General features: G+C 43.2%; 1 protein-coding gene across 1 annotated transcript in view; it reads right to left on the minus strand.

The window, feature by feature from the left end:
- Positions 1 to 1,628: 1,628 nt before the first annotated feature.
- Positions 1,629 to 24,069, minus strand: part of LOC138855011 (tetraspanin-7-like) — a 26,338-nt gene continuing 3,897 nt past the window's right edge. The window contains exons 3-7 of the mRNA XM_070101584.1: positions 5,905 to 6,093; positions 5,109 to 5,279; positions 4,200 to 4,331; positions 3,236 to 3,319; positions 1,629 to 2,386 (exon numbers count right to left, since the gene is read on the minus strand). Of these exons, the coding sequence (XP_069957685.1) occupies positions 2,318 to 2,386; positions 3,236 to 3,319; positions 4,200 to 4,331; positions 5,109 to 5,279; positions 5,905 to 6,093 (645 nt within the window). The 3' untranslated portion in view covers positions 1,629 to 2,317. The remainder of the gene's footprint in view (positions 2,387 to 3,235; positions 3,320 to 4,199; positions 4,332 to 5,108; positions 5,280 to 5,904; positions 6,094 to 24,069) is intronic.

A 24,069-nucleotide genomic window follows, 5' to 3' on the forward strand; every position in this document is an offset into this window, starting at 1 on the left:
ATGTGACTTGTTCCAGCCACGGTATTGTGGTTTAAATGTGACTTGTTCCAGCCACGGTATTGTGGTTTAAATGTGACTTGTTCCAGCCACGGTATTGTGGTTTAAATGTGACTTATTCCAGCCACGGTATTGTGGTTTAAATGTGACTTGTTCCAGCCACGGTATTGTGGTTTAAATGTGATTTGTTCCAGCCACGGTATTGTGGTTTAAATGTGACTTGTTCCAGCCACGGTACTGTGGTTTAAATGTGACTTGTTCCAGCCACGGTATTGTGGTTTGAATGTGATTTGTTCCAGCCACGGTATTGTGGTTTAAATGTGACTTGTTCCAGCCACGGTATTGTGGTTTAAATGTGATTTGTTCCAGCCACGGTATTGTGGTTTAAATGTGATTTGTTCCAGCCACGGTATTGTGGTTTAAATGTGATTTGTTCCAGCCACAGTATTGTGGTTTAAATGTGACTTGTTCCAGCCACGGTATTGTGGTTTAAATGTGAACAACGTTTAACTCTGTCAGATGTTAATCAAGAGTGTACCATTGTCCCAGTACAAGCCTGCTCTTCACCGTGTATCTGTTGTTGTCTGTAGACAACGGTACCGTGCAGTGTTGTATTAATTCCGTGGGCATTCGTCTTTATATATATATATATATATATATATATATATATATATATATATATATATATATATATATATATATATATATATATATATATATATATATATATATATATATATATTTATATATATATATATATATATATATATATATATATATATATATATATATATATATATATATATATATATATATACATATATATGTATACTTTATTTTGATAAGCACTAAAAAAATATTATTGTTATGAAAGAAGTGGACCCAGAAGCCGCCAGCCGTCAACTAGCAGGCTGACAGTCGTCAACTAGCAGGCTCACAGTCGTCAACTAGCAGGCTGACAGTCGTCAACTGGCAGGCTGACAGCCATTTATTATTGTCAACTACAGCAGCTGTTATTGTCTACGTCACAGCTAGAGCAGCTGACAGGTCATCAGTTGTGAGTTGTTATTGTCTACGTCACAAACTCAACAGCTGATGTGGATCAGATGATGTGGATCAGTTGATGTGGATCAGTTGATGTGGATCAGATGATGTGGATCAGCTGTTCACTGTTATTGCTCACGCCTCTTGAAGATTCATTGGTATCTTCCAGACTGATGACTTCTTGATGTTTATCTAATACTTTACATAGCTCTCTCACTCCCCTTCTTACACCCCCCTCATCCCACTAATCATACCACCCTTTTCCTTATCTCTTATCCCACTCTACCTACTCCACTCCTACCTGTTTCTTTTCCTTCCATCCCCTTCCACCTCTGCATCCTCTATTCTGTTATATATTTTCCCCTGTATATATTCCACTCTTGCCCTGTATCCCTCTCATAGCTCTCTTCCCCCTCCCCCTATGTTCCACTCCCTAGTACCATCCCGTCCCTTGTCCTTTTCATATACCCGAATCCCCTCCCATATCCCACTTCCCTCCCTCGTCCCAGTCCTATATCCCACTCCCATACCCCCTTTTATCCCACTCCTAAACCCACTCCCCCACCCCACTCTCCCATACCCCCATTATTTACGCCCACAATGTGGTGATTGCTTAATTAATTCCACGCCTTCGTAAGGGTGACCTTGAGGGAGAGCACAGCTCTTGAAGCCCTGGAGAAGGAACCAAGCTAGAGACAAGGCCTATCTTCGAAGTACAAAGCCAGTAGAAGTGTCTTCAGGCCTGTCTTCGAAGTACCAAGCCAGTATAAGAGAGGTCCTCAGGCCTGTCTTCGAAGTTCTAAGCCAGTACAAGACGTCCTCAGGCCTGTCTGCGAAGTCCCAAGCCAGCAGAAGTCCTGAGACCCGACTTCTCAAAGTCCCAAGGTAGCAGTGAAGGCCTTCAGGCCCAACCTCGAAGTCCCAAGTCAGCAGAAAAGGGTCTTAACCCTGTTCTCGATGTCGCGAGTGAACAGGAGAGGTTCTCAGGGCTGCCTTCGAAGTTACAAGTGATCAGAAGTTCTCAGCTTCATCTTCGAAGTCACGAACCAACGGAAGAGATTCCCAGGCTCGCCTTCAAAGTCGCAAGCGATCCTTAGACGTGGAAGGAAGTCTCTGGAGGCGTCGGCCTGGGTGTGGGACGAGGCAGTGACCTCGCTCCTCCGGATAGACTCCTGCCAATGGTGGCGTGGGCGACTGGGCGGGATGGATGAGTGTAGGCGTGGGCGTACTGCTGGTCGGTAGGTGGTGGTAGGGGTCGAGGGAGTGGGGCGCGACCTCAGACCTGCTCGTACTTGGCCCTATTAATGTTACGAGCCAGGCAACAGGCCAGGACCACCCCTACCAGCTGTACGGGAAAACAGTGAGTTAATGTTATGCCAACTCAAAAATTCCTAAAAATACAGGAAAATGAACACCAGGAAGAAAAAGCATAAGAGGAAAAACTCGTCCCTAAAACTTACATTCAAGGGAACATATCAAAAGCAAATAAATACTTCACAACTGATCATTTAAACTTTGCAAATTAACACTAGTAATAGCAACATAGAAGATAAATTACATTGCATTGTAAGGGAAATTAAAACCACTGTCACGTGAACCTCAGAAAGCGATGTAAGTGTCAAGAAACCTTCAGCTTTATGAAGCAGCAATGACCTGGGACCTACAAAGTTTGAGAACCACCACAGGGACCTAAAAACCTGAGAACCCCCAGGTCATTCCAGCAAAAACTTTCCCAACATTAAACTGAGGTTCCACACGTCTCTTCCAGCACACACTCGTCTGGAAACCTCCCAGTCTTCCAGGTGCCAATGGAGTGGTGCCTCTCACGTCCTGCAGGACTTTGTACTCATAGTGGTTATACAGCACCTGGAGAATGATAGCTAATCAAATTTGATCTACGGGGAAAGAAAGATAAATCCAGTTCTCTATGTCTCCCTGGCTAACAACTCTATCAACATCCAGCGCCTTCGAAGAGTCAGAGATAAGAGAGTCATCCGTTGATAATAAGCTTTGTGTAGGGCTCTAGTAAGACAGGATAAAGCTCCACACAGAGCGAAACGTTGCCCTAGTGTAATAATAATAATAATAATAATAATAATAATAATAATAATAATAATAATAATAATAATAATAATAATAATAATAATAATAATAATAATAATAATAATAATAATAATAATTCTTATTTAATCACCTGGAAACTTGCAAAGCTGAGAGAGGTAATGAGTAGGACTCCAGTCTTGGACTCGAGGAACTGGACCACAGTCGAGTAGCAACCCTGAGGAGAAGGATATAATCGTGAGAGTCCTACTAGAGGGAAAGGAAGGAAGGAGGGAAGGAAAGAAGGAAGGGAAGGAGGGAGGGGAGGGGAAAGAAGGGAAGAAGCTTATTTATATCACAAACAATAGCACCAAATCTATCTTCGGCATCTTTATGCAAACATTTCGGAGATTTCAGTTGACCATCATCAGTGCCATGAAAAAATAAGTATTTTCACTCATTATTCACAAAATTCATTATACAATAAAATTCAAGAATAAAATCAATGAAATTCAGATATATAATGAAACGTATTGTTTAAATAAGGTAAAAAAAAATTACTCATAATATTAAGAAAATATTTGACATCCAAAGTCTCTTAAAAAAATCAATTGTGAAAGAAAATAATGAACATAATTAAAAATATATATATTTTTCTATATACAAGTTAGCAGAACTTAACTGGTATAAGTGTTAGGCTGTGTATATACTGCTTGGCTGTGTTTTTGTCAACCGTCTTCTCATCCTCGGTATACACCTGGATATATACACTGAGAGGTGTATATCTGTCAGTGTATATACACTGGGAGGTGTATATCTGTCAGTGTATATACACTGGGAGGTGTATATCTCAGTGTATATACACTGACAGGTGTATATGTCTCAGTGTATATACACTGGATTTTGTACCAACTTTTTCTAATAACTTCAGGGCGGAGGGGATTCGAACCTACGGACTTTGGGACAAAGTACGCAGTACATGGTCCCAAAGTGTGTTAAACCCTGCCAGCACCTGACTGGTGTAGTGGTACACAGATGTTACTCTTCTCACCTAAAAGATAGTGAATAAAACACCTGTGCCTCCTTCAAGAGGGTGCTCCAAGCCCCGTGTGACCTACCTGAGGGTGTAGGGCGACGCAGATGGTGTCCTGGGCCTCCCTGCAGCAGGAGGCTGGGTATGGGGTGTCATGAGACTGACCAAAGGGCATGGCTACCCAGTCGCTGGCATTCTGGATGCCACAACAGTGAAGCTGAAAGAGGGTATGTTGAGATGATACATAAATTTGATACAGATTCTCAACAATACATAGTGATACATGAGGATACATTGTGATACATAATGATACTTAGTGATATATAAAGATACATCGTGATACATAGAGATACATAATGATACATAGTGATACGTAGTGATACATAACTGTTGGAACATGTAGTATAACTTGTCACAGACCGAGGCGGGGGCGTTGACCCCCCGAAACCTTCTCCAGGTATACATTACACGACAATCAGAAGCCTGAAGTTCAGACATCGTGAACATAGCGCTGCTGGGTGAACACACACGCAAAACTAACTACACGCTGAAGGGCTTTCGAGTGTGCAGCTCCAATGTGAAGCACCCACTTCCAGACACTTGGAAAAAAAATTGCTGTCGGACTGGTCTTAAAACTTAAGATCATTCTATAGGGGGTTGGGTTATGGAATTGAACTTCAGGGTTTTTGGCTAAGAGAAGGACTGAAAGGAGACATGACTACGACGTACAGAATTGTATTAGGAGGGAAAACTGGTGGTTAAGCTCAGCGTATTGGAGAAAACTGCCCTATAATGATTTGTTGACTGGATTGAACTTAAGAACTTTAGCCAAAAAAAGACGTGATTACTACGTAATGGAGTGAAATACTGGATGTTTGGTCCTCTGACAGTCCATACGAGAGTACAGAGTTACAGGGGTAACTCACCTGGCCATGGTATTGAGAGAGTTACTGAGTACGTAATAGCAACTGGGTAAACAAATGAGTACACTGACCGTGTTCTGGAGACTGTCGACAGCACTTCTCATGGAGGGTGAGCGATCGTACTCAGTGAAGGCTCTGGTAAGTCCGTCCTCGTAGCCAGCTTTCAGATGCTTCCTGTAAGCCCAGGTGCTCACCCCAGAACCCACCATGATCACGAAGATCACCAGCAGGAAGGCTGCGTACTGATCCCCAGGTACAAAAAAAAATAAGTGTTAGAACTAATTGAGAAAGTTGGTCAGAAGGTATTTACTTCTTGGATTCCAAGCCTTTAAACTATAGTTACACGACTCTTAAAACCCTTTAAAACCTTTTAACCTTAGTTATTTGATCTTTAAACTTTAGTCACAAATACTTTAAGCATTAGGTACAAACTCTAGTCATAATAATGTTAATCTTTACCAGATGTAAACATGAGAGTCAAGCTATCACAACATTAAACTATAAACCCCAAAACTCTACTTGCAAAGCTTTTGAAGCTATCACAAAGACTCGTAAGCCCTGTACAGTAGTCTTAGAACCTTCAAAGCTAGCTACAAGGCCTCATAAATTAGCACATGACCAAACCCAGCACAGCATCCAAGATTACACCCCTTGCTCCCCCCCCCCTTTTTTTCCCTCCTCTTCCAGGAGAGGAATAGGTTAGAAACATCGAACTAACAGCAGAAGAGATTAAAGTCACCTGACTCACTGCAGAAGAGGCTAAAGTCGAGCATCGAACTCATAGTAAGAGAGGTTCAAAACACTTAACTCACGCCAGAAGGGGTTAAGAACATCTCACTCACCAGACATTGGAAACATGCAACTCACAATATAGAGAAGAACAGGCTGGCCCTTGGCAGTGCAGCAACAGGCTAGCAGACCCAGCAATAGCATCAAACCCCCGGTGGCCACCAAGACGTAAGGAGCAGTAGCGGAGAACTCAGCAGACACTTCCATGTACTTGTATACCTCCACTTTCACCAGGATACCTGCGGCCAGCATCACGGCTCCCATCAACTGGAAGAGTGGCGGTAGAAGTAGTGGTTTGAGGGGATAGTGGTAGTAGAACTAGTGGTTGGAGGGGATAGTGGTAGTAGAACTAGTGGTTGGAGGGGATAGTGGTGGTAGAACTAGTGGTTGGAGGGGATAGTGGTGGTAGAACTAGTGGTTGGAGGGGACAGTGGTAATAGTAGTGATTAGATGTTAATTGAGGTGGGGGACTTTTGCAGTGTATTTCTTAACGTAATTAAGATTATTATTATACATGGCCAACGTAAATAATGATTTTTATTTATTAAAAAAAATAGGTAATGTCATTATATATATATATATATATATATATATATATATATATATATATATATATATATATATATATATATATATATATATATATATATATATATATATATGTTGATTCCAGTACCTATAGTCTCTCTTAACCTGTTTATCTGTTTGTGCATAAATGTATTTTCAAGTATTTTTATATATTCTTATTCTTATTCTTATTATTATTATTATTATTATTATTATTATTATTATTATTATTATTATTATTTCAATTATTATTATTATTATTATTATTACAATTATTTATTATCGTTATTATTATGACAGTAACGACAACACTACGTATACTACTAATAATAATTATAATAATCTTTATTCACTTACATCTACAATCTAACCCACTAAGAACCTCATTTACCTATTCAAGAAACCCTTAAAAGATATATATATTAATATATATTAAAAATATATATTAAGGTTCTCAATAAAGGACCCTAAAAACTGTCTTCAAATTATTAATAATTTTTTACCGCCCTTTTCCGGCCATTGTAACCCGGAATTATCAGCGATAATACACTCATGTTGAAGCGCTAAACCCGTGATAGCTTCACGGCACCTGGAATGCGAGGTAATAAGGTTTGATCCGAGGAAGCAGAAGGTACCTCCCAATCCTTGGATCGGGATCCCTTCATCGTAAATAAAGCAACCCCCTTACAAGGGATCCTGAACTGGAATTATTGATTAATAAAGATGGCGGCTACTTCAGCCACACCCCACTGCCAGACGTACAAGATATATCCTCTCCCTGAGGTAATATTCGTCAAATTATTTCCCAAAAATATCCCACTATAGGCAAGACTAAATATATATATATATATATAATATCAAGATTTAGTGGTAAAATATAGAAGGAATTTCAGAGGTATTTTAATGTTTACTAAATTCTTCCCTCCGGGATTCGCGCCAAATCGGATATTTTACATGAGGTTGTCGAACTGCATTAATGGATTATTATTATTATTATTATTATTATTATTATTATTATTATTATTATTATTATTATTATTATTATTATTATTATTATTATTATTATTATTATTATTATTATTATTATTATTATTATTATTGTTATTATTATTATTATGGTCTAACTTGGACCATTTACAAAGTTACATTAACACAAGTCGGACCGAAACGTCGTCGTAAGTTGTTTCTGTCTCAACACATCCCTTACTAGACGCATGTCGGTCGCTGTGCGATCCGAGAAAGATATTTCCCCTTATCTCATAAGCCCAACCTCCTCTACCTCAATGCGGGCTAAAGGAATAGTACAGAGTTGCCATAAAATTCTTATGCACCAATATACGTATATATTGGTGTGTGTGTGTGTGTGTACTCACCTATTTGTACTCACCTATTTGTGGTTGCAGGGGTCGAGTCACAGCTCCTGGCCCCGCCTCTTCGCTGATTGCTACTAGGTCCTCTCTCTCCCTGTGTACTCACCTAGTTGTACTCACCTAGTTGAGGTTGCGGGGGTCGAGTCCGAGCTCCTGGCCCCGCCTCTTCACTGATCGCTACTAGGTCACTCTCCCTGAGCCGTAAGCTTTATCATACCTCTGCTTAAAGCTATGTATGGATCCTGCCTCCACTACATCGCTTCCCAAACTATTCCACTTACTAACTACTCTGTGGCTGAAGAAATACTTCCTAACATCCCTGTGATTCATCTGCGTCTTCAACTTCCAACTGTGTCCCTTGTTACTGTGTCCAGTCTCTGGAACATCCTGTCTTTGTCCACCTTGTCAATTCCTCTCAGTATTTTGTATGTCGTTATCATGTCCCCCCTATCTCTCCTGTCCTCCAGTGTCGTCAGGTGTGTGTGTGTGTGTGTGTGTGTGTGTGTGTGTGTGTGTGTGTGTGTGTGTGTGTGTGTGTGTGTGTTAAAAATGCTTGAAATCGTGAAGTCATGGAAATCAATTTCTGGAATGATCTATATAAAATTGGGCAGAGAGGACCTACATGTGTTAATTTCTCTACGAGCCTTCACCTAGTAATAGGTGACCAGTGATTAAAATTTGAAGCCTATCGGATAAGGCATTCTGAAGTTATAGCCGTAAAACCTAGATGGCGTGCAGAAACTGTAGCTAACAGATGACCTTCTCTGTCATCATGCCGTGCAGTATTTAAGGGCTCATTCAACTCAGAAAATTTATAAATGCTATAAAAAAGCGAATTTTCAATATTTTTCAATTGTTTTCGTCGGTTCCATTAGTTCTAAAATTCTCTACAATCCTCCAAAGAAAAAAATATATATTTCTGTTTTTAAGATGGCCCAATAATATGAAAATTCCAATAATTACAAGTTTTAAAAAAATATTATTGAATTATCGAATTTGTCAACACAAAACTAATGCTAAGAGGCACTATCCTGGGTACTATCCTGGGTACTATCCTGGGTACTATCCTGGGTACTATCTTGGGTAATATACTGGGTACTATCCTGGGTGCTATCCTAGGTGTTATTCCGGGTACTATCCTTGGCACTATCCTGGGTGCTGTCATGGGTACTCCTCTGGGTACTGTCCATGGTGCTATCCTGGATACTACCATGGGTACTATTCTGGGTACTATCCTGGGCACTATCCTGGGAACTGTTTGAACATTTGAATCTTAGCTACTGAGAATTTTGGAGTTTATCCAAGCCATTCAAGGACGCTAGGACAAGCTTCAATAACGTAGCTCACAGAGCAGCTACGTATGCCAATTATACCTGGAATCTGGTCCTCCTTACGGTACACAAGAGTCCAAGATTTGAACCCGATCGGATGAGGGATTCTCGAGTTATGAGCGAAATAAAAATGGAAAAGTTGGAGGAATGGGGTTAAAAATATAGACAACTCGGGCCATAATGTGTGAATTATGGGCGTGGAGTGCACACGGGAGGCCGTGTACACACACACACACACACACACACTGGCGTACAGGGTGGATGTGAGGCGTGGTATCCACTCCTGGCTCTGACTTACACACGCCAGGCAGATGTGTATCTCGCCAGACATTACTGCCTTTTTCACTGCATTCATCTCCGCTCTGGAATTACTGTCACCACGAACACTACGTGTGTTATTTTTGTTATATAATAATAATAATAATAATAATAATAATAATAATAATAATAATAATAATAATAATAATAATAATAATAATAATAATAATAATAATAATAATAATAATAATAATAATAATAATAATAATTATTATTATTATTATTATTATTATTATTATTATTATTATTATTATTATTATTATTATTATTATTATTATTATTAAGCACCTTGAGAACGCTTCACCCGATCGGCTTCAAACTTTCAATGCAAGTTTACTGTAATTGTGGTAAAGTTTCATGTAAATACCGCCATGCGCAGCTGCCCTCTGTCTGCAGATATCGTTACTAAAACATATCTTAAGAATGAATCTTCCGATCTGCTTTCAACTTTTAAAACTATCATGCCTTACTTACCAGGTTGTTGTTGGGGTTGTTAATTTAGTTAACATTTGTTAACTAAATTAAAACGATACTTGAAGTTACTGGGTTCTGTGTGATAGCTGGAGAATGATTCTCCTGGTAGTCTTCAAACTTTTATTTGGTGCTGGAGTGTGTGTGTGTGTGTGTGTGTGTATGTGTGTGTGTGTGTGTGTGTGTGTGTGTGTGTGTGTGTGTGTGTGTGTGTGTGTGTGTGTGTGTGTGTGTGTGTGTGTGTGTGTGTGTGTGTGTGTGTGTGTGTGTGTGTGTGTGTGTGTGTGTGTGTGTGTGTGTGTGTGTGTGTGTGTGTGTGTGTGTGTGTGTGTGTGTGTGTGTCTGTGTGTCTGTGTGTGTGTCTGTGTGTGTGTGTGTCTGTGTGTGTGTGTGTGTCTCTGTGTGTGTGTGTGTACTCACCTAGTTGTACTCACCTAGTTGAGGTTGCAGGGGTCGAGTCCAAGCTCCTGGCCCCGCCTCTTTACTTGTCGCTACTGGGTCACTTTCCCTGAACCATGAGCTTTATCGTACCTCTGCTTAAAGCTATGTATGGATCCTGCCTCCACTACATCGCTTCCTAAACTATTCCACTTCCTGACTACTCTGTGGCTGAAGAAATACTTCCTAACATCCCTGTGATTCATCTGTGTCTTCAGCTTCCAACTGTGTCCCCGTGTTGCTGTGTTCAGTCTCTGGAACATCCTGTCTTTGTCCACCTTGTCAATTCCTCTCAGTATTTTGTAAGTCGTTATCATGTCCCCCCTATCTCTCCTGTCCTCCAGTGTCGTCAGGTTGATTTCCCTTAACCTCTCCTCGTAGGACATACCTCTTAGCTCTGGGACTAGTCTTGTTGCAAACCTTTGCACTTTCTCTAGTTTCTTTACATGCTTGGTTAGGTGTGGGTTCCAAACTGGTGCCGCATACTCCAATATGAGCCTAACGTACACGGTGTACAGGGTCCTGAACGATTCCTTATTAAGATATCGGAATGCTGTTCTGAGGTTTGCCAGGCGCCCTTATGCTGCAGCAGTTATTTTGTTGATGTGCGCTTCAGGAGATGTGCCTGGTGTTATACTCACCCCAAGATCTTTTTCCTTGAGTGAGGTTTGTAGTCTCTGGCCCCCTAGACTGTACTCCGTCTGCGTCTTCCTTGCCCTTCCCCAATCTTCATGACTTTGCACTTGGTAGGATTGAACTCCAGAAGCCAATTGCTGGACCAGGTCTGCAGCCTGTCCAGATCCCTTTGTAGTTCTGCCTGGTCTTCGATCGAATGAATTCTTCTCATCAACTTCACGTCATCTGCAAACAGGGACACCTCGGAGTTTATTCCTTCCGTCATGTCGTTCACAAATACCAGAAACAGCACTGGTCCTAGGACTGACCCCTGTGGGACCCCGCTGATCACAGGTGCCCACTCTGGCACCTCGCCACGTACCATTACTCGCTGCTGTCTTCCTGACAAGTATCCCTTGATCCATTGTAGTGCCTTCCCTGTTATCCCTGCTTGGTCCTCCAGTTTTTGTACTAATCTCTTGTGTGGTACTGTGTCGAGCGCCTTCTTGCAGTCCAAGAAGATGCAATCCACCCACCCCTCTCTCTCTCTTGTCTTACTGCTGTCACCTTGTCATAGAACTCCAGTAGGTTTGTGACACAGGATTTCCCGTCCCTGAAACCATGTTGGCTGCTGTTGATGAGATCATTCCTTTCTAGGTGTTCCACCACTCTTCTCCTGACAATCTTCTCCATGACTTTGCATACTATACATGTCAGTGACACTGGTCTGTAGTTTAGTGCTTCATGTCTGTCTCCTTTTTAAAGATTGGGACTACATTTCCTGTCTTCCATGCCTCAGGCAATCTCCCTGTTTCGATAGATGTATTGAATATTGTTGTTAGGGGTACACATAGCGCCTCTGCTCCCTCTCTCAGGACCCATGGAGAGATGTTATCTGGCCCCATTGCCTATGAGGTATCTAGCTCACTCAGAAGCCTCTTCACTTCTTCCTCGGTTGTGTGTACTGTGTCCAGCACCTGGTGGTGTGCCCCACCTCTCCGTCTTTCTGAAGCCCCTTCTGTCTCCTCTGTGAACACTTCTTTGCCTTCTATATTTCTTCCATTCCCTAGCACACTTGGTTTTTGCCTCCCTGCACCTTTGGGTGAACCATGGGCTCATCCTGGCTTTTTTATTATCCCTGTTTCCCTTGGGTACAAACCTCTCCTCAGCCTCCTTGCACATTGTTGCTACATATTCCATCATCTCATTTACTGGCTTCCCTGCCAGTTCTCTGTCCCACTGAACCTCGTTCAGGAAGTTCCTCATTCCCGTGTAGTCCCCTTTCTTGTAATTTGGTTTCATTTGTCCTGACCTTCCTGCCTTTCCCTCCACTTGTAGCTATACTGTGTATTCGAAGCTTAAAACCACATGATCGCTGGCCCCAAGGAGTCTTTCATATGTGATGTTCTCAATATCTGCACTACTCAAGGTGAATACTAGGTCCAGTCTTGCTGGCTCATCCTCTCCTCTCTGTCTTGTAGTGTCCCTACGTGTGTCTGTGTGTCTGTGTGTGTGTCTGGGTATGTGTGTTTTGGTTAGTTTTTAAATAAGCTGTGATTTTTTTTTGCCCGGTTTTCACAGCAAAAATTTATGACGCGCCGATTTCCATTCGATATCTGTAGAACGTCTCTTCAGATCGGGCTCAAACCTTTCAACGAAACGAAACCTGCGGTTTCTGTTTTTAAACGAATCTACGCTCTTCCTTTCCCACCGCTCACCTTTCCCTCCCCCTTCTTTCCCTCCCCCTCCTTTTCCCCTTCCTCCCCCTTCCTTCCCTCCCCCTCCTTTCCCCCTTCCTTCCCTCCCCCTCCTTTCCCCCTTCCTCCCCCTCCCCAACATCAACAAGACAGTGTTGTCTGTGTCTTTAATGACCTTTACAGTGTTGCCCCTCTCTCTCTCTCTCTCTCTCTCTCTCTCTCTCTCTCTCTCTCTCTCTCTCTCTCTCTCTCTCTCTCTCTCTCTCTCTCTCTCTCTCTCTCTCTCTCTCTCTCTCTCTCTCTCTCTCTCTCTCTCTCTCTCTCTCTCTCTCTCTCTCTCTCTCTCTCTCTCTCTATCTATCTATCTATCTATCTATCTCTATCTATCTATCTATCCATCTATCTATCTATTTATCTCTCCTTCCCCCTCCCCTTCCCCCCATCCCTGGCGTCAGTCCAAACAAGCAAAAAATAAAATAAACGAGAGATGTGGCACCAGCGCCAGGGGGAGGGGGAAGGAGGAAGGAAGGAAGGAAGGAAGGAAGGAAGGAAGGAAGGAAGGAAGGAAGGAAGGAAGGAAGGAAGGAAGGAAGGAAGGAAGGAAGGAAGGAAGGAAGGAAGGAAGGAAGGAAGGAATGAAGGCAGTGAATAATCTTAAGATAAAGAAATACGATCACCTTAAAAAATATATATATATCCGTGAGATCAGTTTTATATCCTGGAAAAAAAATATTAATTACGACCACTCTGGTTCAAAATCATCTAATGTGTAATGCGAATTAGATTTAGAAGAGAGAGAGAGAGAGAGAGAGAGAGAGAGAGAGAGAGAGAGAGAGAGAGAGTGAGAGAGAGAGAGAGAGAGAGAGAGAGAGAGAGAGAGAGAGAGAGAGGGAGAGAGAGAGAGAGAGAGAAAGAGAGAAAGAGAGAAAGAGAGATAGTTGCTAGCATTTACAGTTTGTTTGGAAAACGCATAATAGAATAGGTAGAAGGAACAGGAAGATGGAACAAAAAGTGGGGACAGGAAGATGCAATAAGAAGAAGGAACAAGAAGATGGAACAGGAAAATGGAACAGAAAGATGGAACAAGAAGCTGGAGCAGGAAAAAGAAAGAATTAATGGTATCAGACGTAAGTGATAGTCAAACGTGGCGTGCAGAATCCGTAGATTTTATTGTTAATTATTCAATTTAGAAGTTAAAGTTAGATTTACTGTAGTTATATACTGACGTGGGGATTATTATATATATATATATATATATATATATATATATATATATATATATATATATATATATATATATATATATATATATATATATATATATATATATATATATATATATATATATAAATAAATATATATATATATATATATATATATATATATATATATATATATATATATATATATATATATATATATATATATATATATATATATATATATATATATATATATACACTCATACACACTCAGTAATGTCACCACCAGTGCCACCACTAGTGCCACCACCAGTGTCACTACCGGTGTCACTACCGGTGTCACCACTAGTGTCACTACCGGTGTCACCACCAGTGTCACCACCAGTGCCACCACTAGTGCCACCACCAATGCAACCACCAGTGCCACCAAATAAACAAGTTGACGGCGAGGTAAAAGCGGCAGAGCCATCGACCGCAGAAGTGCCACCCACCACCCTGACACCCACTACCCTGACACCCACCACCCTGACACCCACTACCCTGACACCCACCACCCTGACACCCACTACCTTGCCACCCACCACCCTGATACCCACCACCCTGACACCCACTACCCTGCCACCCACCACACTGACACACATTACCCTGCCACCCACTGCCCTGCCACCCACTGCCCTGCCATTCACTACCCTGCCACCCAGCACTTGACACCCACTACCCTGCCATCCATTACCCTGCCACCCACCACCCTGCCACCAACTGCCCTGCCATCCACTACCCTGCCACCCACCACCCTGCCACGCACCACACTTCCACCCATTACCCTGCCACCCACTACATTGAAACCCACTACATTGAAACCCACTACCCTGCCACCTACCAACCCTGCCAACCACCGCTCTGCTAACCACCACCCTGCCACTCACTGCCCTGCCATCCACTACCCTGCCACCCAACACTTGACACCCACTACCCTGCCATCCATTACCCTGCCACCCACCACCCCGCCACCCACCACCCCGCCACCCACCACCCTGCCACCTACTACCCTGCCACCCACCAACCCTGCCACTCATTACCCTGCCAACCACCAACTCTGCCACCCACTAACCCTGCGAACCACCACTCTGCCAACCACCACCCTGCCACCCACTGCCCTGCCACCTACTACCCTGCCACCCAGCACCTGACACCCACTACCCTGCCATCCACTACCCTGCCACCCAACAATCCTGCCACCCATTACCCTGCCACCCACTGCCCTGCCACCCACTACCTTACCACCCACTACCCTGCCACTCACCAACCTTGCCACCCACTACCCTGCCACCCACCACCCTGCCACCCACTACCCTGCCACCCACTACCTTACCAACCACCTTCCTTCCCCCCACCACCCTGCCACCCACCAACCATGCCACCCACCAACCCTGCCACCCACCACCCTGCCACCTACTACCCTACCACCTACTGCCCTGCCATCCATTCAACTATTGAAACTAGGCAAAGTGAGAAGCAGTAATAGCGTCGTAACAACTCCCTCCTGATCCTCAGTGAACTTGGAACTTCAAGACGGACTTTGAAACATTGGAAATGTGACCTAGTGTTGCTGTGGCTGCAGGAACAACAGTGTTGCTGTTGCTGCAGGAACAACAGTGTTGCTGTTGCTGCAGGAACAACAGTGTTACTGTTGCTGCAGGAACAACAGTGTTGCTGTTGCTGCAGGAACAACAGTGTTGCTGTTGCTGCAGGAACAACAGTGTTGCAGATGCTGCAGGAACAACAGTGTTGTTGTGGCTGCAGGAACAACAGTGTTGCTGTGGCTGCAGGAACAACAGTGTTGCTGTGGCTGCAGGAACAACAGTGTTGCTGTTGCTGCAGGAACAACAGTGTTGCAGATGCTGCAGGAACAACAGTGTTGCTGTGGCTGCAGGAACAACAGTGTTGCTGTGGCTGCAGGAACAACAGTGTTGCTGTGGCTGCAGGAACAACAGTGTTGCTGTTGCTGCAGGAACAACAGTGTTGCTGTGGCTGCAGGAACAACAGTGTTGCTGTTGCTGCAGGAACAACAGTGTTGCTGTGGCTGCAGGAACAACAGTGTTGCTGTTGCTGCAGGAACAACAGTGTTCTTGTTGCTGCAGGAACAACAGTGTTGCAGATGCTGCAGGAACAACAGTGTTGCTGTTGCTGCAGGAACAACAGTGTTACTGTTGCTGCAGGAACAACAGTGTTGCTGTTGCTGCAGGAACAACAGTGTTGCTGTTGCTGCAGGAACAACAGTGTTGCTGTTGCTGCAGGAACAACAGTGTTGCTGTTGCTGCAGGAACAACAGTGTTGCTGTTGCTGCAGGAACAACAGTGTTGCTGTTGCTGCAGGAACAACAGTGTTGCTGTTGCTGCAGGAACAACAGTGTTGCTGTTGCTGCAGGAACAACAGTGTTGCTGTGGCTGCAGGAACAACAGTGTTCTTGTTGCTGCAGGAACAACAGTGTTGCAGATGCTGCAGGAACAACAGTGTTGCTGTTGCTGCAGGAACAACAGTGTTGCTGTTGCTGCAGGAACAACAGTGTTGCTGTTGCTGCAGGAACAACAGTGTTGCTGTGGCTGCAGGAACAACAACAGTGTTCTTGTTGCTGCAGGAACAACAGTGTTGCAGATGCTGCAGGAACAAGGCAGTGTTGCTGTTGCTGCAGGAACAACAGTGTTTGCTGTTGCTGCAGGAACAACAGTGTTGCTGTGGCTGCAGGAACAAACATGTTGCTGTGGCTGCAGGAACAACAGTGTTGCTGTTGCTGCAGGAACAACAGTGTTGCTGTTGCTGCAGGAACAACAGTGTTGCTGTGGCTGCAGGAACAACAGTGTTGCTGTGGCTGCAGGAACAACAGTGTTGCTGTTGCTGCAGGAACAACAGTGTTGCTGTTGCTGCAGGAACAACAGTGTTGCAGATGCTGCAGGAACAACAGTGTTGCTGTGGCTGCAGGAACTAACAGTGTTGCTGCTGCTGCGGGAACAACAGTGTTGCAGATGCTGCAGGAACAACAGTGTTGCTGTGGCTGCAGGAACAACAGTGTTGCTGTTGCTGCAGGAGCAACAGTGTTGCAGATGCTGCAGTAACAAAAGTGCTGCAGATGTTGCAGGAACAACAGTGTTGCAGATGCTGCAGGAACAACAGTGTTACTGTTGCTGGAGGAACAACAGTGTTGCAGATGCTGCAGTAACACCAGTGTTGCTGTGGCTGCGGGAGGGAAGCAACAGTGTTGCTGTTGCTGCAGGAACAACAGTGTTGCAGATGCTGCAGGAACAACAGTGTTGCTGTGGCTGCAGGAACAACAGTGTTGCTGTTGCTGCAGGAACAACAGTGTTGCAGATGCTGCAGGAACAACAGTGTTGCTGTTGCTGCAGGAACAACAGTGTTGCTGTTGCTGCAGGAACAACAGTGTTGCTGTTGCTGCAGGAACAACAGTGTTGCAGATGCTGCAGGAACAACAGTGTTGCTGTTGCTGCAGGAACAACAGTGTTGCTGTTGCTGCAGGAACAACAGTGTTGCTGTTGCTGCAGGAACAACAGTGTTGCTGTTGCTGCAGGAACAACAGTGTTGCTGTTGCTGCAGGAACAACAGTGTTGCAGATGCTGCAGGAACAACAGTGTTGCTGTTGCTGCAGGAGCAACAGTGTTGCTGTTGCTGCAGGAACAACAGTGTTGCTGTTGCTGCAGGAACAACAGTGTTGCTGTTGCTGCAGGAACAACAGTGTTGCAGATGCTGCAGGAACAACAGTGTTGCTGTTGCTGCAGGAACAACAGTGTTGCTGTTGCTGCAGGAACAACAGTGTTGCTGTTGCTGCAGGAACAACAGTGTTGCTGTGGCTGCAGGAACAACAGTGTTGCAGATGCTGCAACAACAGTGTTGCTGTTGCTGCAGGAACAACAGTGTTGCTGTTGCTGCAGGAACAACAGTGTTGCTGTTGCTGCAGGAACAACAGTGTTGCAGATGCTGCAGGAACAACAGTGTTGCTGTTGCTGCAGGAGCAACAGTGTTGCTGTTGCTGCAGGAACAACAGTGTTGCTGTTGCTGCAGGAATAACAGTGTTGCAGATGCTGCAGGAACAACAGTGTTACTGTTGCTGCAGGAACAACAGTGTTGCTGTTGCTGCAGGAACAACAGTGCTGCTGTTGCTGCAGGAACAACAGTGTTGCTGTTGCTGCAGGAACAACAGTGTTGCTGTTGCTGCAGGAACAACAGTGTTGCTGTTGCTGCAGGAACAACAGTGTTGCAAATGCTGCAGGAACAACAGTGATGCTGTTGCTGCAGGAACAACAGTGTTGCTGTTGCTGCAGGAACAACAGTGTTATTGTTGCTGGAGGAACAACAGTGTTACTGTTGCTGGAGAAACAACAGTGTTACTGTTGCTGGATGAACAAGAGTGCTACTGTTGCTGGAGAAACAACAGTGTTACTGTAGGTTGGTAGACAGCAACCACCCAGGGAAGTACTACCGTCCTGCCAGATGACTGTGAAACAAAAACCTGTAACTGTTTTGCATGATGGTAGGATTGCTGGTTTCTTTTTCTGTCTCATAAACACGCTAAGATAACAGGGATATCTTGCTACTCCTACTTACACTTTGGTCACACTTCACAGACACGCACATGCATATATATATATACATACATCTAGGTTTTTTCTCCTTTTTCTAAATAGCTCTTGTTCTTTTTTATTTCTTCTATTGTCCATGGGGAAGTGGAAAAGAATCTTTCCTCCGTAAGCCATGCGTGTCGTATGAGGCGACTAAAATGCCGGGAGCAATGGGCTAGTAACCCCTTCTCCTGTATACAATTACTAAAAAAGAGAAGAAGAAAAACTTTATAAAACTGGGTTGCTTAAATGTGCGTGGATGTAGTGCAGATGACAAGAAACAGATGATTGCTGATGTTATGAATGAAAAGAAGTTGGATGTCCTGGCCCTAAGCGAAACAAAGCTGAAGGGGGTAGGAGAGTTTCAGTGGGGGGAAATAAATGGGATTAAATCTGGAGTATCTGAGAGAGTTAGAGCAAAGGAAGGGGTAGCAGTAATGTTAAATGATCAGTTATGGAAGGAGAAAAGAGAATATGAATGTGTAAATTCAAGAATTATGTGGATTAAAGTAAAGGTTGGATGCGAGAAGTGGGTCATAATAAGCGTGTATGCACCTGGAGAAGAGAGGAATGCAGAGGAGAGAGAGAGATTTTGGGAGATGTTAAGTGAATGTATAGGAGCCTTTGAACCAAGTGAGAGAGTAATTGTGGTAGGGGACTTGAATGCTAAAGTAGGAGAAACTTTTAGAGAGGGTGTGGTAGGTAAGTTTGGGGTGCCAGGTGTAAATGATAATGGGAGCCCTTTGATTGAACTTTGTATAGAAAGGGGTTTAGTTATAGGTAATACATATTTTAAGAAAAAGAGGATAAATAAGTATACACGATATGATGTAGGGCGAAATGACAGTAGTTTGTTGGATTATGTATTGGTAGATAAAAGACTGTTGAGTAGACTTCAGGATGTACATGTTTATAGAGGGGCCACAGATATATCAGATCACTTTCTAGTTGTAGCTACACTGAGAGTAAAAGGTAGATGGGATACAAGGAGAATAGAAGCATCAGGGAAGAGAGAGGTGAAGGTTTATAAACTAAAAGAGGAGGCAGTTAGGGTAAGATATAAACAGCTATTGGAGGATAGATGGGCTAATGAGAGCATAGGCAATGGGGTCGAAGAGGTATGGGGTAGGTTTAAAAATGTAGTGTTAGAGTGTTCAGCAGAAGTTTGTGGTTACAGGAAAGTGGGTGCAGGAGGGAAGAGGAGCGATTGGTGGAATGATGATGTAAAGAGAGTAGTAAGGGAGAAAAAGTTAGCATATGAGAAGTTTTTACAAAGTAGAAGTGATGCAAGGAGGGAAGAGTATATGGAGAAAAAGAGAGAAGTTAAGAGAGTGGTGAAGCAATGTAAAAAGAGAGCAAATGAGAGAGTGGGTGAGATGTTATCAACAAATTTTGTTGAAAATAAGAAAAAGTTTTGGAGTGAGATTAACAAGTTAAGAAAGCCTAGAGAACAAATGGATTTGTCAGTTAAAAATAGGAGAGGAGAGTTATTAAATGGAGAGTTAGAGGTATTGGGAAGATGGAAGGAATATTTTGAGGAATTGTTAAATGTTGATGAAGATAGGGAAGCTGTGATTTCGTGTATAGGGCAAGGAGGAATAACATCTTGTAGGAGTGAGGAAGAGCCAGTTGTGAGTGTGGGGGAAGTTCGTGAGGCAGTAGGTAAAATGAAAGGGGGTAAGGCAGCCGGGATTGATGGGATAAAGATAGAAATGTTAAAAGCAGGTGGGGATATAGTTTTGGAGTGGTTGGTGCAATTATTTAATAAATGTATGGAAGAGGGTAAGGTACCTAGGGATTGGCAGAGAGCATGCATAGTTCCTTTGTATAAAGGCAAAGGGGATAAAAGAGAGTGCAAAAATTATAGGGGGATAAGTCTGTTGAGTGTACCTGGTAAAGTGTATGGTAGAGTTATAATTGAAAGAATTAAGAGTAAGACGGAGAATAGGATAGCAGATGAACAAGGAGGCTTTAGGAAAGGTAGGGGGTGTGTGGACCAGGTGTTTACAGTGAAACATATAAGTGAACAGTATTTAGATAAGGCTAAAGATGTCTTTGTGGCATTTATGGATTTGGAAAAGGCGTATGACAGGGTAGATAGGGGGGCAATGTGGCAGATGTTGCAAGTGTATGGTGTAGGAGGTAGGTTACTGAAAGCAGTGAAGAGTTTTTACGAAGATAGTGAGGCTCAAGTTAGAGTATGTAGGAAAGAGGGAAATTTTTTCCCAGTAAAAGTAGGCCTTAGACAAGGATGTGTGATGTCACCGTGGTTGTTTAATATATTTATAGATGGGGTTGTAAGAGAAGTAAATGCGAGGGTCTTGGCAAGAGGCGTGGAGTTAAAAGATAAAGAATCACACACAAAGTGGGAGTTGTCACAGCTGCTCTTTGCTGATGACACTGTGCTCTTGGGAGATTCTGAAGAGAAGTTGCAGAGATTGGTGGATGAATTTGGTAGGGTGTGCAAAAGAAGAAAATTAAAGGTGAATACAGGAAAGAGTAAGGTTATGAGGATAACAAAAAGATTAGGTGATGAAAGATTGAATATCAGATTGGAGGGAGAGAGTATGGAGGATGTGAACGTATTCATATATTTGGGAGTGGACGTGTCAGCGGATGGGTCTATGAAAGATGAGGTGAATCATAGAATTGATGAGGGAAAAAGAGTGAGTGGTGCACTTAGGAGTCTGTGGAGACAAAGAACTTTGTCCTTGGAGGCAAAGAGGGGAATGTATGAGAGTATAGTTTTACCAACGCTCTTATATGGGTGTGAAGCGTGGGTGATGAATGTTGCAGCGAGGAGAAGGCTGGAGGCAGTGGAGATGTCATGTCTGAGGGCAATGTGTGGTGTGAATATAATGCAGAGAATTCGTAGTTTGGAAGTTAGGAGGAGGTGCGGGATTACCAAAACTGTTGTCCAGAGGGCTGAGGAAGGGTTGTTGAGGTGGTTCGGACATGTAGAGAGAATGGAGCGAAACAGAATAACTTCAAGAGTGTATCAGTCTGTAGTGGAAGGAAGGCGGGATAGGGGTCGGCCTAGGAAGGGTTGGAGGGAGGGGGTAAAGGAGGTTTTGTGTGCGAGGGGCTTGGACTTCCAGCAGGCATGCGTGAGCGTGTTTGATAGGAGTGAATGGAGACAAATGGTTTTTAATACTTGACGTGCTGTTGGAGTGTGAGCAAAGTAACATTTATGAAGGGATTCAGGGAAACCGGCAGGCCGGACTTGAGTCCTGGAGATGGGAAGTACAGTGCCTGCACTCTGAAGGAGGGGTGTTAATGTTGCAGTTTAAAAACTGTAGTGTAAAGCACCCTTCTGGCAAGACAGTGATGGAGTGAATGATGGTGAAAGTTTTTCTTTTTCGGGCCACCCTGCCTTGGTGGGAATCGGCCGGTGTGATAATAAAAAAAAAAAAAATATATATATATATATATATATATATATATATATATATATATATATATATATATATATATATATATATATACATGCACGTATAATTTATGTGTATATACCTTGAGAGGTGTAAATACACTGTATGGTATGTATCTCTGTGAAGATTCATGGTTAGGAGAAAATGTCTCAGTGTATATACACTGAGAAGTGCGTATCAATGTATATACACTGGTAGTTTACATTAATCAGTATTTTAGGTATTAAAGTATTCTTGACTGGTGGTGACCAGGTGACCTGCAGCCTTAATGACCCTCGTGTAGTAGATAGACTTTAAACCCCATTAACCAACCACCCAGCCTTAATGACCCTAGTGTAGTAGATAGACTTTAAACCCCATTAACCAACCAACCAGCCTTAATGACCCTCGTGTAGTAGATAGACTTTAAACCCCATTAACCAACCAACCAGCCTTAATGACCCTCGTGTAGTAGATAGACTTTAAACCCCATTAACCAACCAACCAGCCTTAATGACCCTCGTGTAGTAGATAGGCTTTAAACCCCATTAACCAACCATCCAGCCTTAATGACCCTCGTGTAGTAGATAGACTTTAAACCCCATTAACCAACCAACCAGCCTTAATGACCCTCGTGTAGTAGATAGACTTTAAACCCCATTAACCAACCAACCAGCCTTAATGACCCTCGTGTAGTAGATAGGCTTTAAACCCCATTAACCAACCATCCAGCCTTAATGACCCTCGTGTAGTAGATAGACTTTAAACCCCATTAACCAAACGACCAGCCTCAATGACCCTCGTGTAGTAGACAGATTTTAAACGCCATTAACCAACCACCCAGTCTTAATGACCCTCGTGTAGTAGACAGACTTTAAACCCCATTGACCAACCACCCAGTCTTAATAACCCTCGTGTAGTAGATAGACTTTAAACCCCATTAACCAACCACCCAGTCTTAATGACCCTCGTGTAGTAGATAGACTTTAAACCCCATTAACCAACCACCCAGCCTTAATGACCCTCGTGTAGTAGACAGACTTTAAACCCCATTAACCAACCACCCAGTCTTAATGACCCTCGTGTAGTAGATAGACTTTAAACCCCATTAACCAACCACCCAGCCTTAATGACCCTCGCGTAATATATGGACTTAAAACGTAATTAACCTCCCGTCTTAATTACCCTTCGATTATCCGAAATGACATAACGTTCTAGGAACAGTTAGTTATTCTCACCATCACACTAACATATAATCCGGAAAATATTACGATTATTAATTGGATATCAAAAGGAAAATAATCCCAATACAAGGCGAATTTATATTCCAGTTAGATAATGTATAGTCGTAGTGATGGTGGTAGTGATGGTGGTAGCGATGGTGGTAGTGATGGTTGTAGTGATGGTAGTAGTGATGGTGGAAGTGATGGTGGTAGTGATGGTGGTAGTGATGGTGGTAGTGATGGTGGTAGTGATGGTAGTAGCGATGGTGGTAGTGATGATTGTAGTGATGGTAGTAGTGATGGTGGTAGTGATGGTGGTAGTTATGGTGACAGTGATGGTAGTAGTGATGGTGGTAGTGATGGTAGTAGTGATGGTGGTAGTGATGGTGGTAGTAATAGTGGTAGTGATGGTGGTAGTGATGGTGGTAGTTATGGTGGTAGTGATGGTGGTAGCTATGGTGGTAATGATGGTAGTAGTGATGGTGGTAGTGATGGTGGCAGTAATGGTGGTAGTGATGGTAGTAATAATGGTGGTAGTGATGGTGGTAGTATTGGTGGTAGTGATGATAGTGGTGATGGTGGTAGTGATGGTGGTAGTGATGTGGTAGTGATGGTGGTAGTGATGGTAGTAGTGATGGTGGTAGTGATGGTGGTAGTAATGGTGGTAGTGATGGTAGTAGTGATGGTGGTAGTGATGGTAGTGATCTTAGTAGTGATGGTGGTAGTGATGGTGGTAGTTATGGTGGCAGTGATGGTAGTAGTGATGGTGGTAGTGATGGTAGTAGTGATGGTGGTAGTGATGGTGGTAGTAATAGTGGTAGTGATGTGGTAGTGATTGTGGTAGTGATGGTGGTAGTGATGGTGGTAGTAATGGTGGTAGTGATGGTGGTAGTGATGGTGGTAGTGATGTGGTAGTGATGGTGGTAGTGATGGTAGTAGTGATGGTGGTAGTGATGCTGGTAGTAATGGT

The sequence above is a fragment of the Cherax quadricarinatus genome, chromosome 78 (genome assembly GCF_038502225.1).
Source record: "Cherax quadricarinatus isolate ZL_2023a chromosome 78, ASM3850222v1, whole genome shotgun sequence".
Lineage (NCBI taxonomy): Eukaryota > Metazoa > Arthropoda > Malacostraca > Decapoda > Parastacidae > Cherax > Cherax quadricarinatus.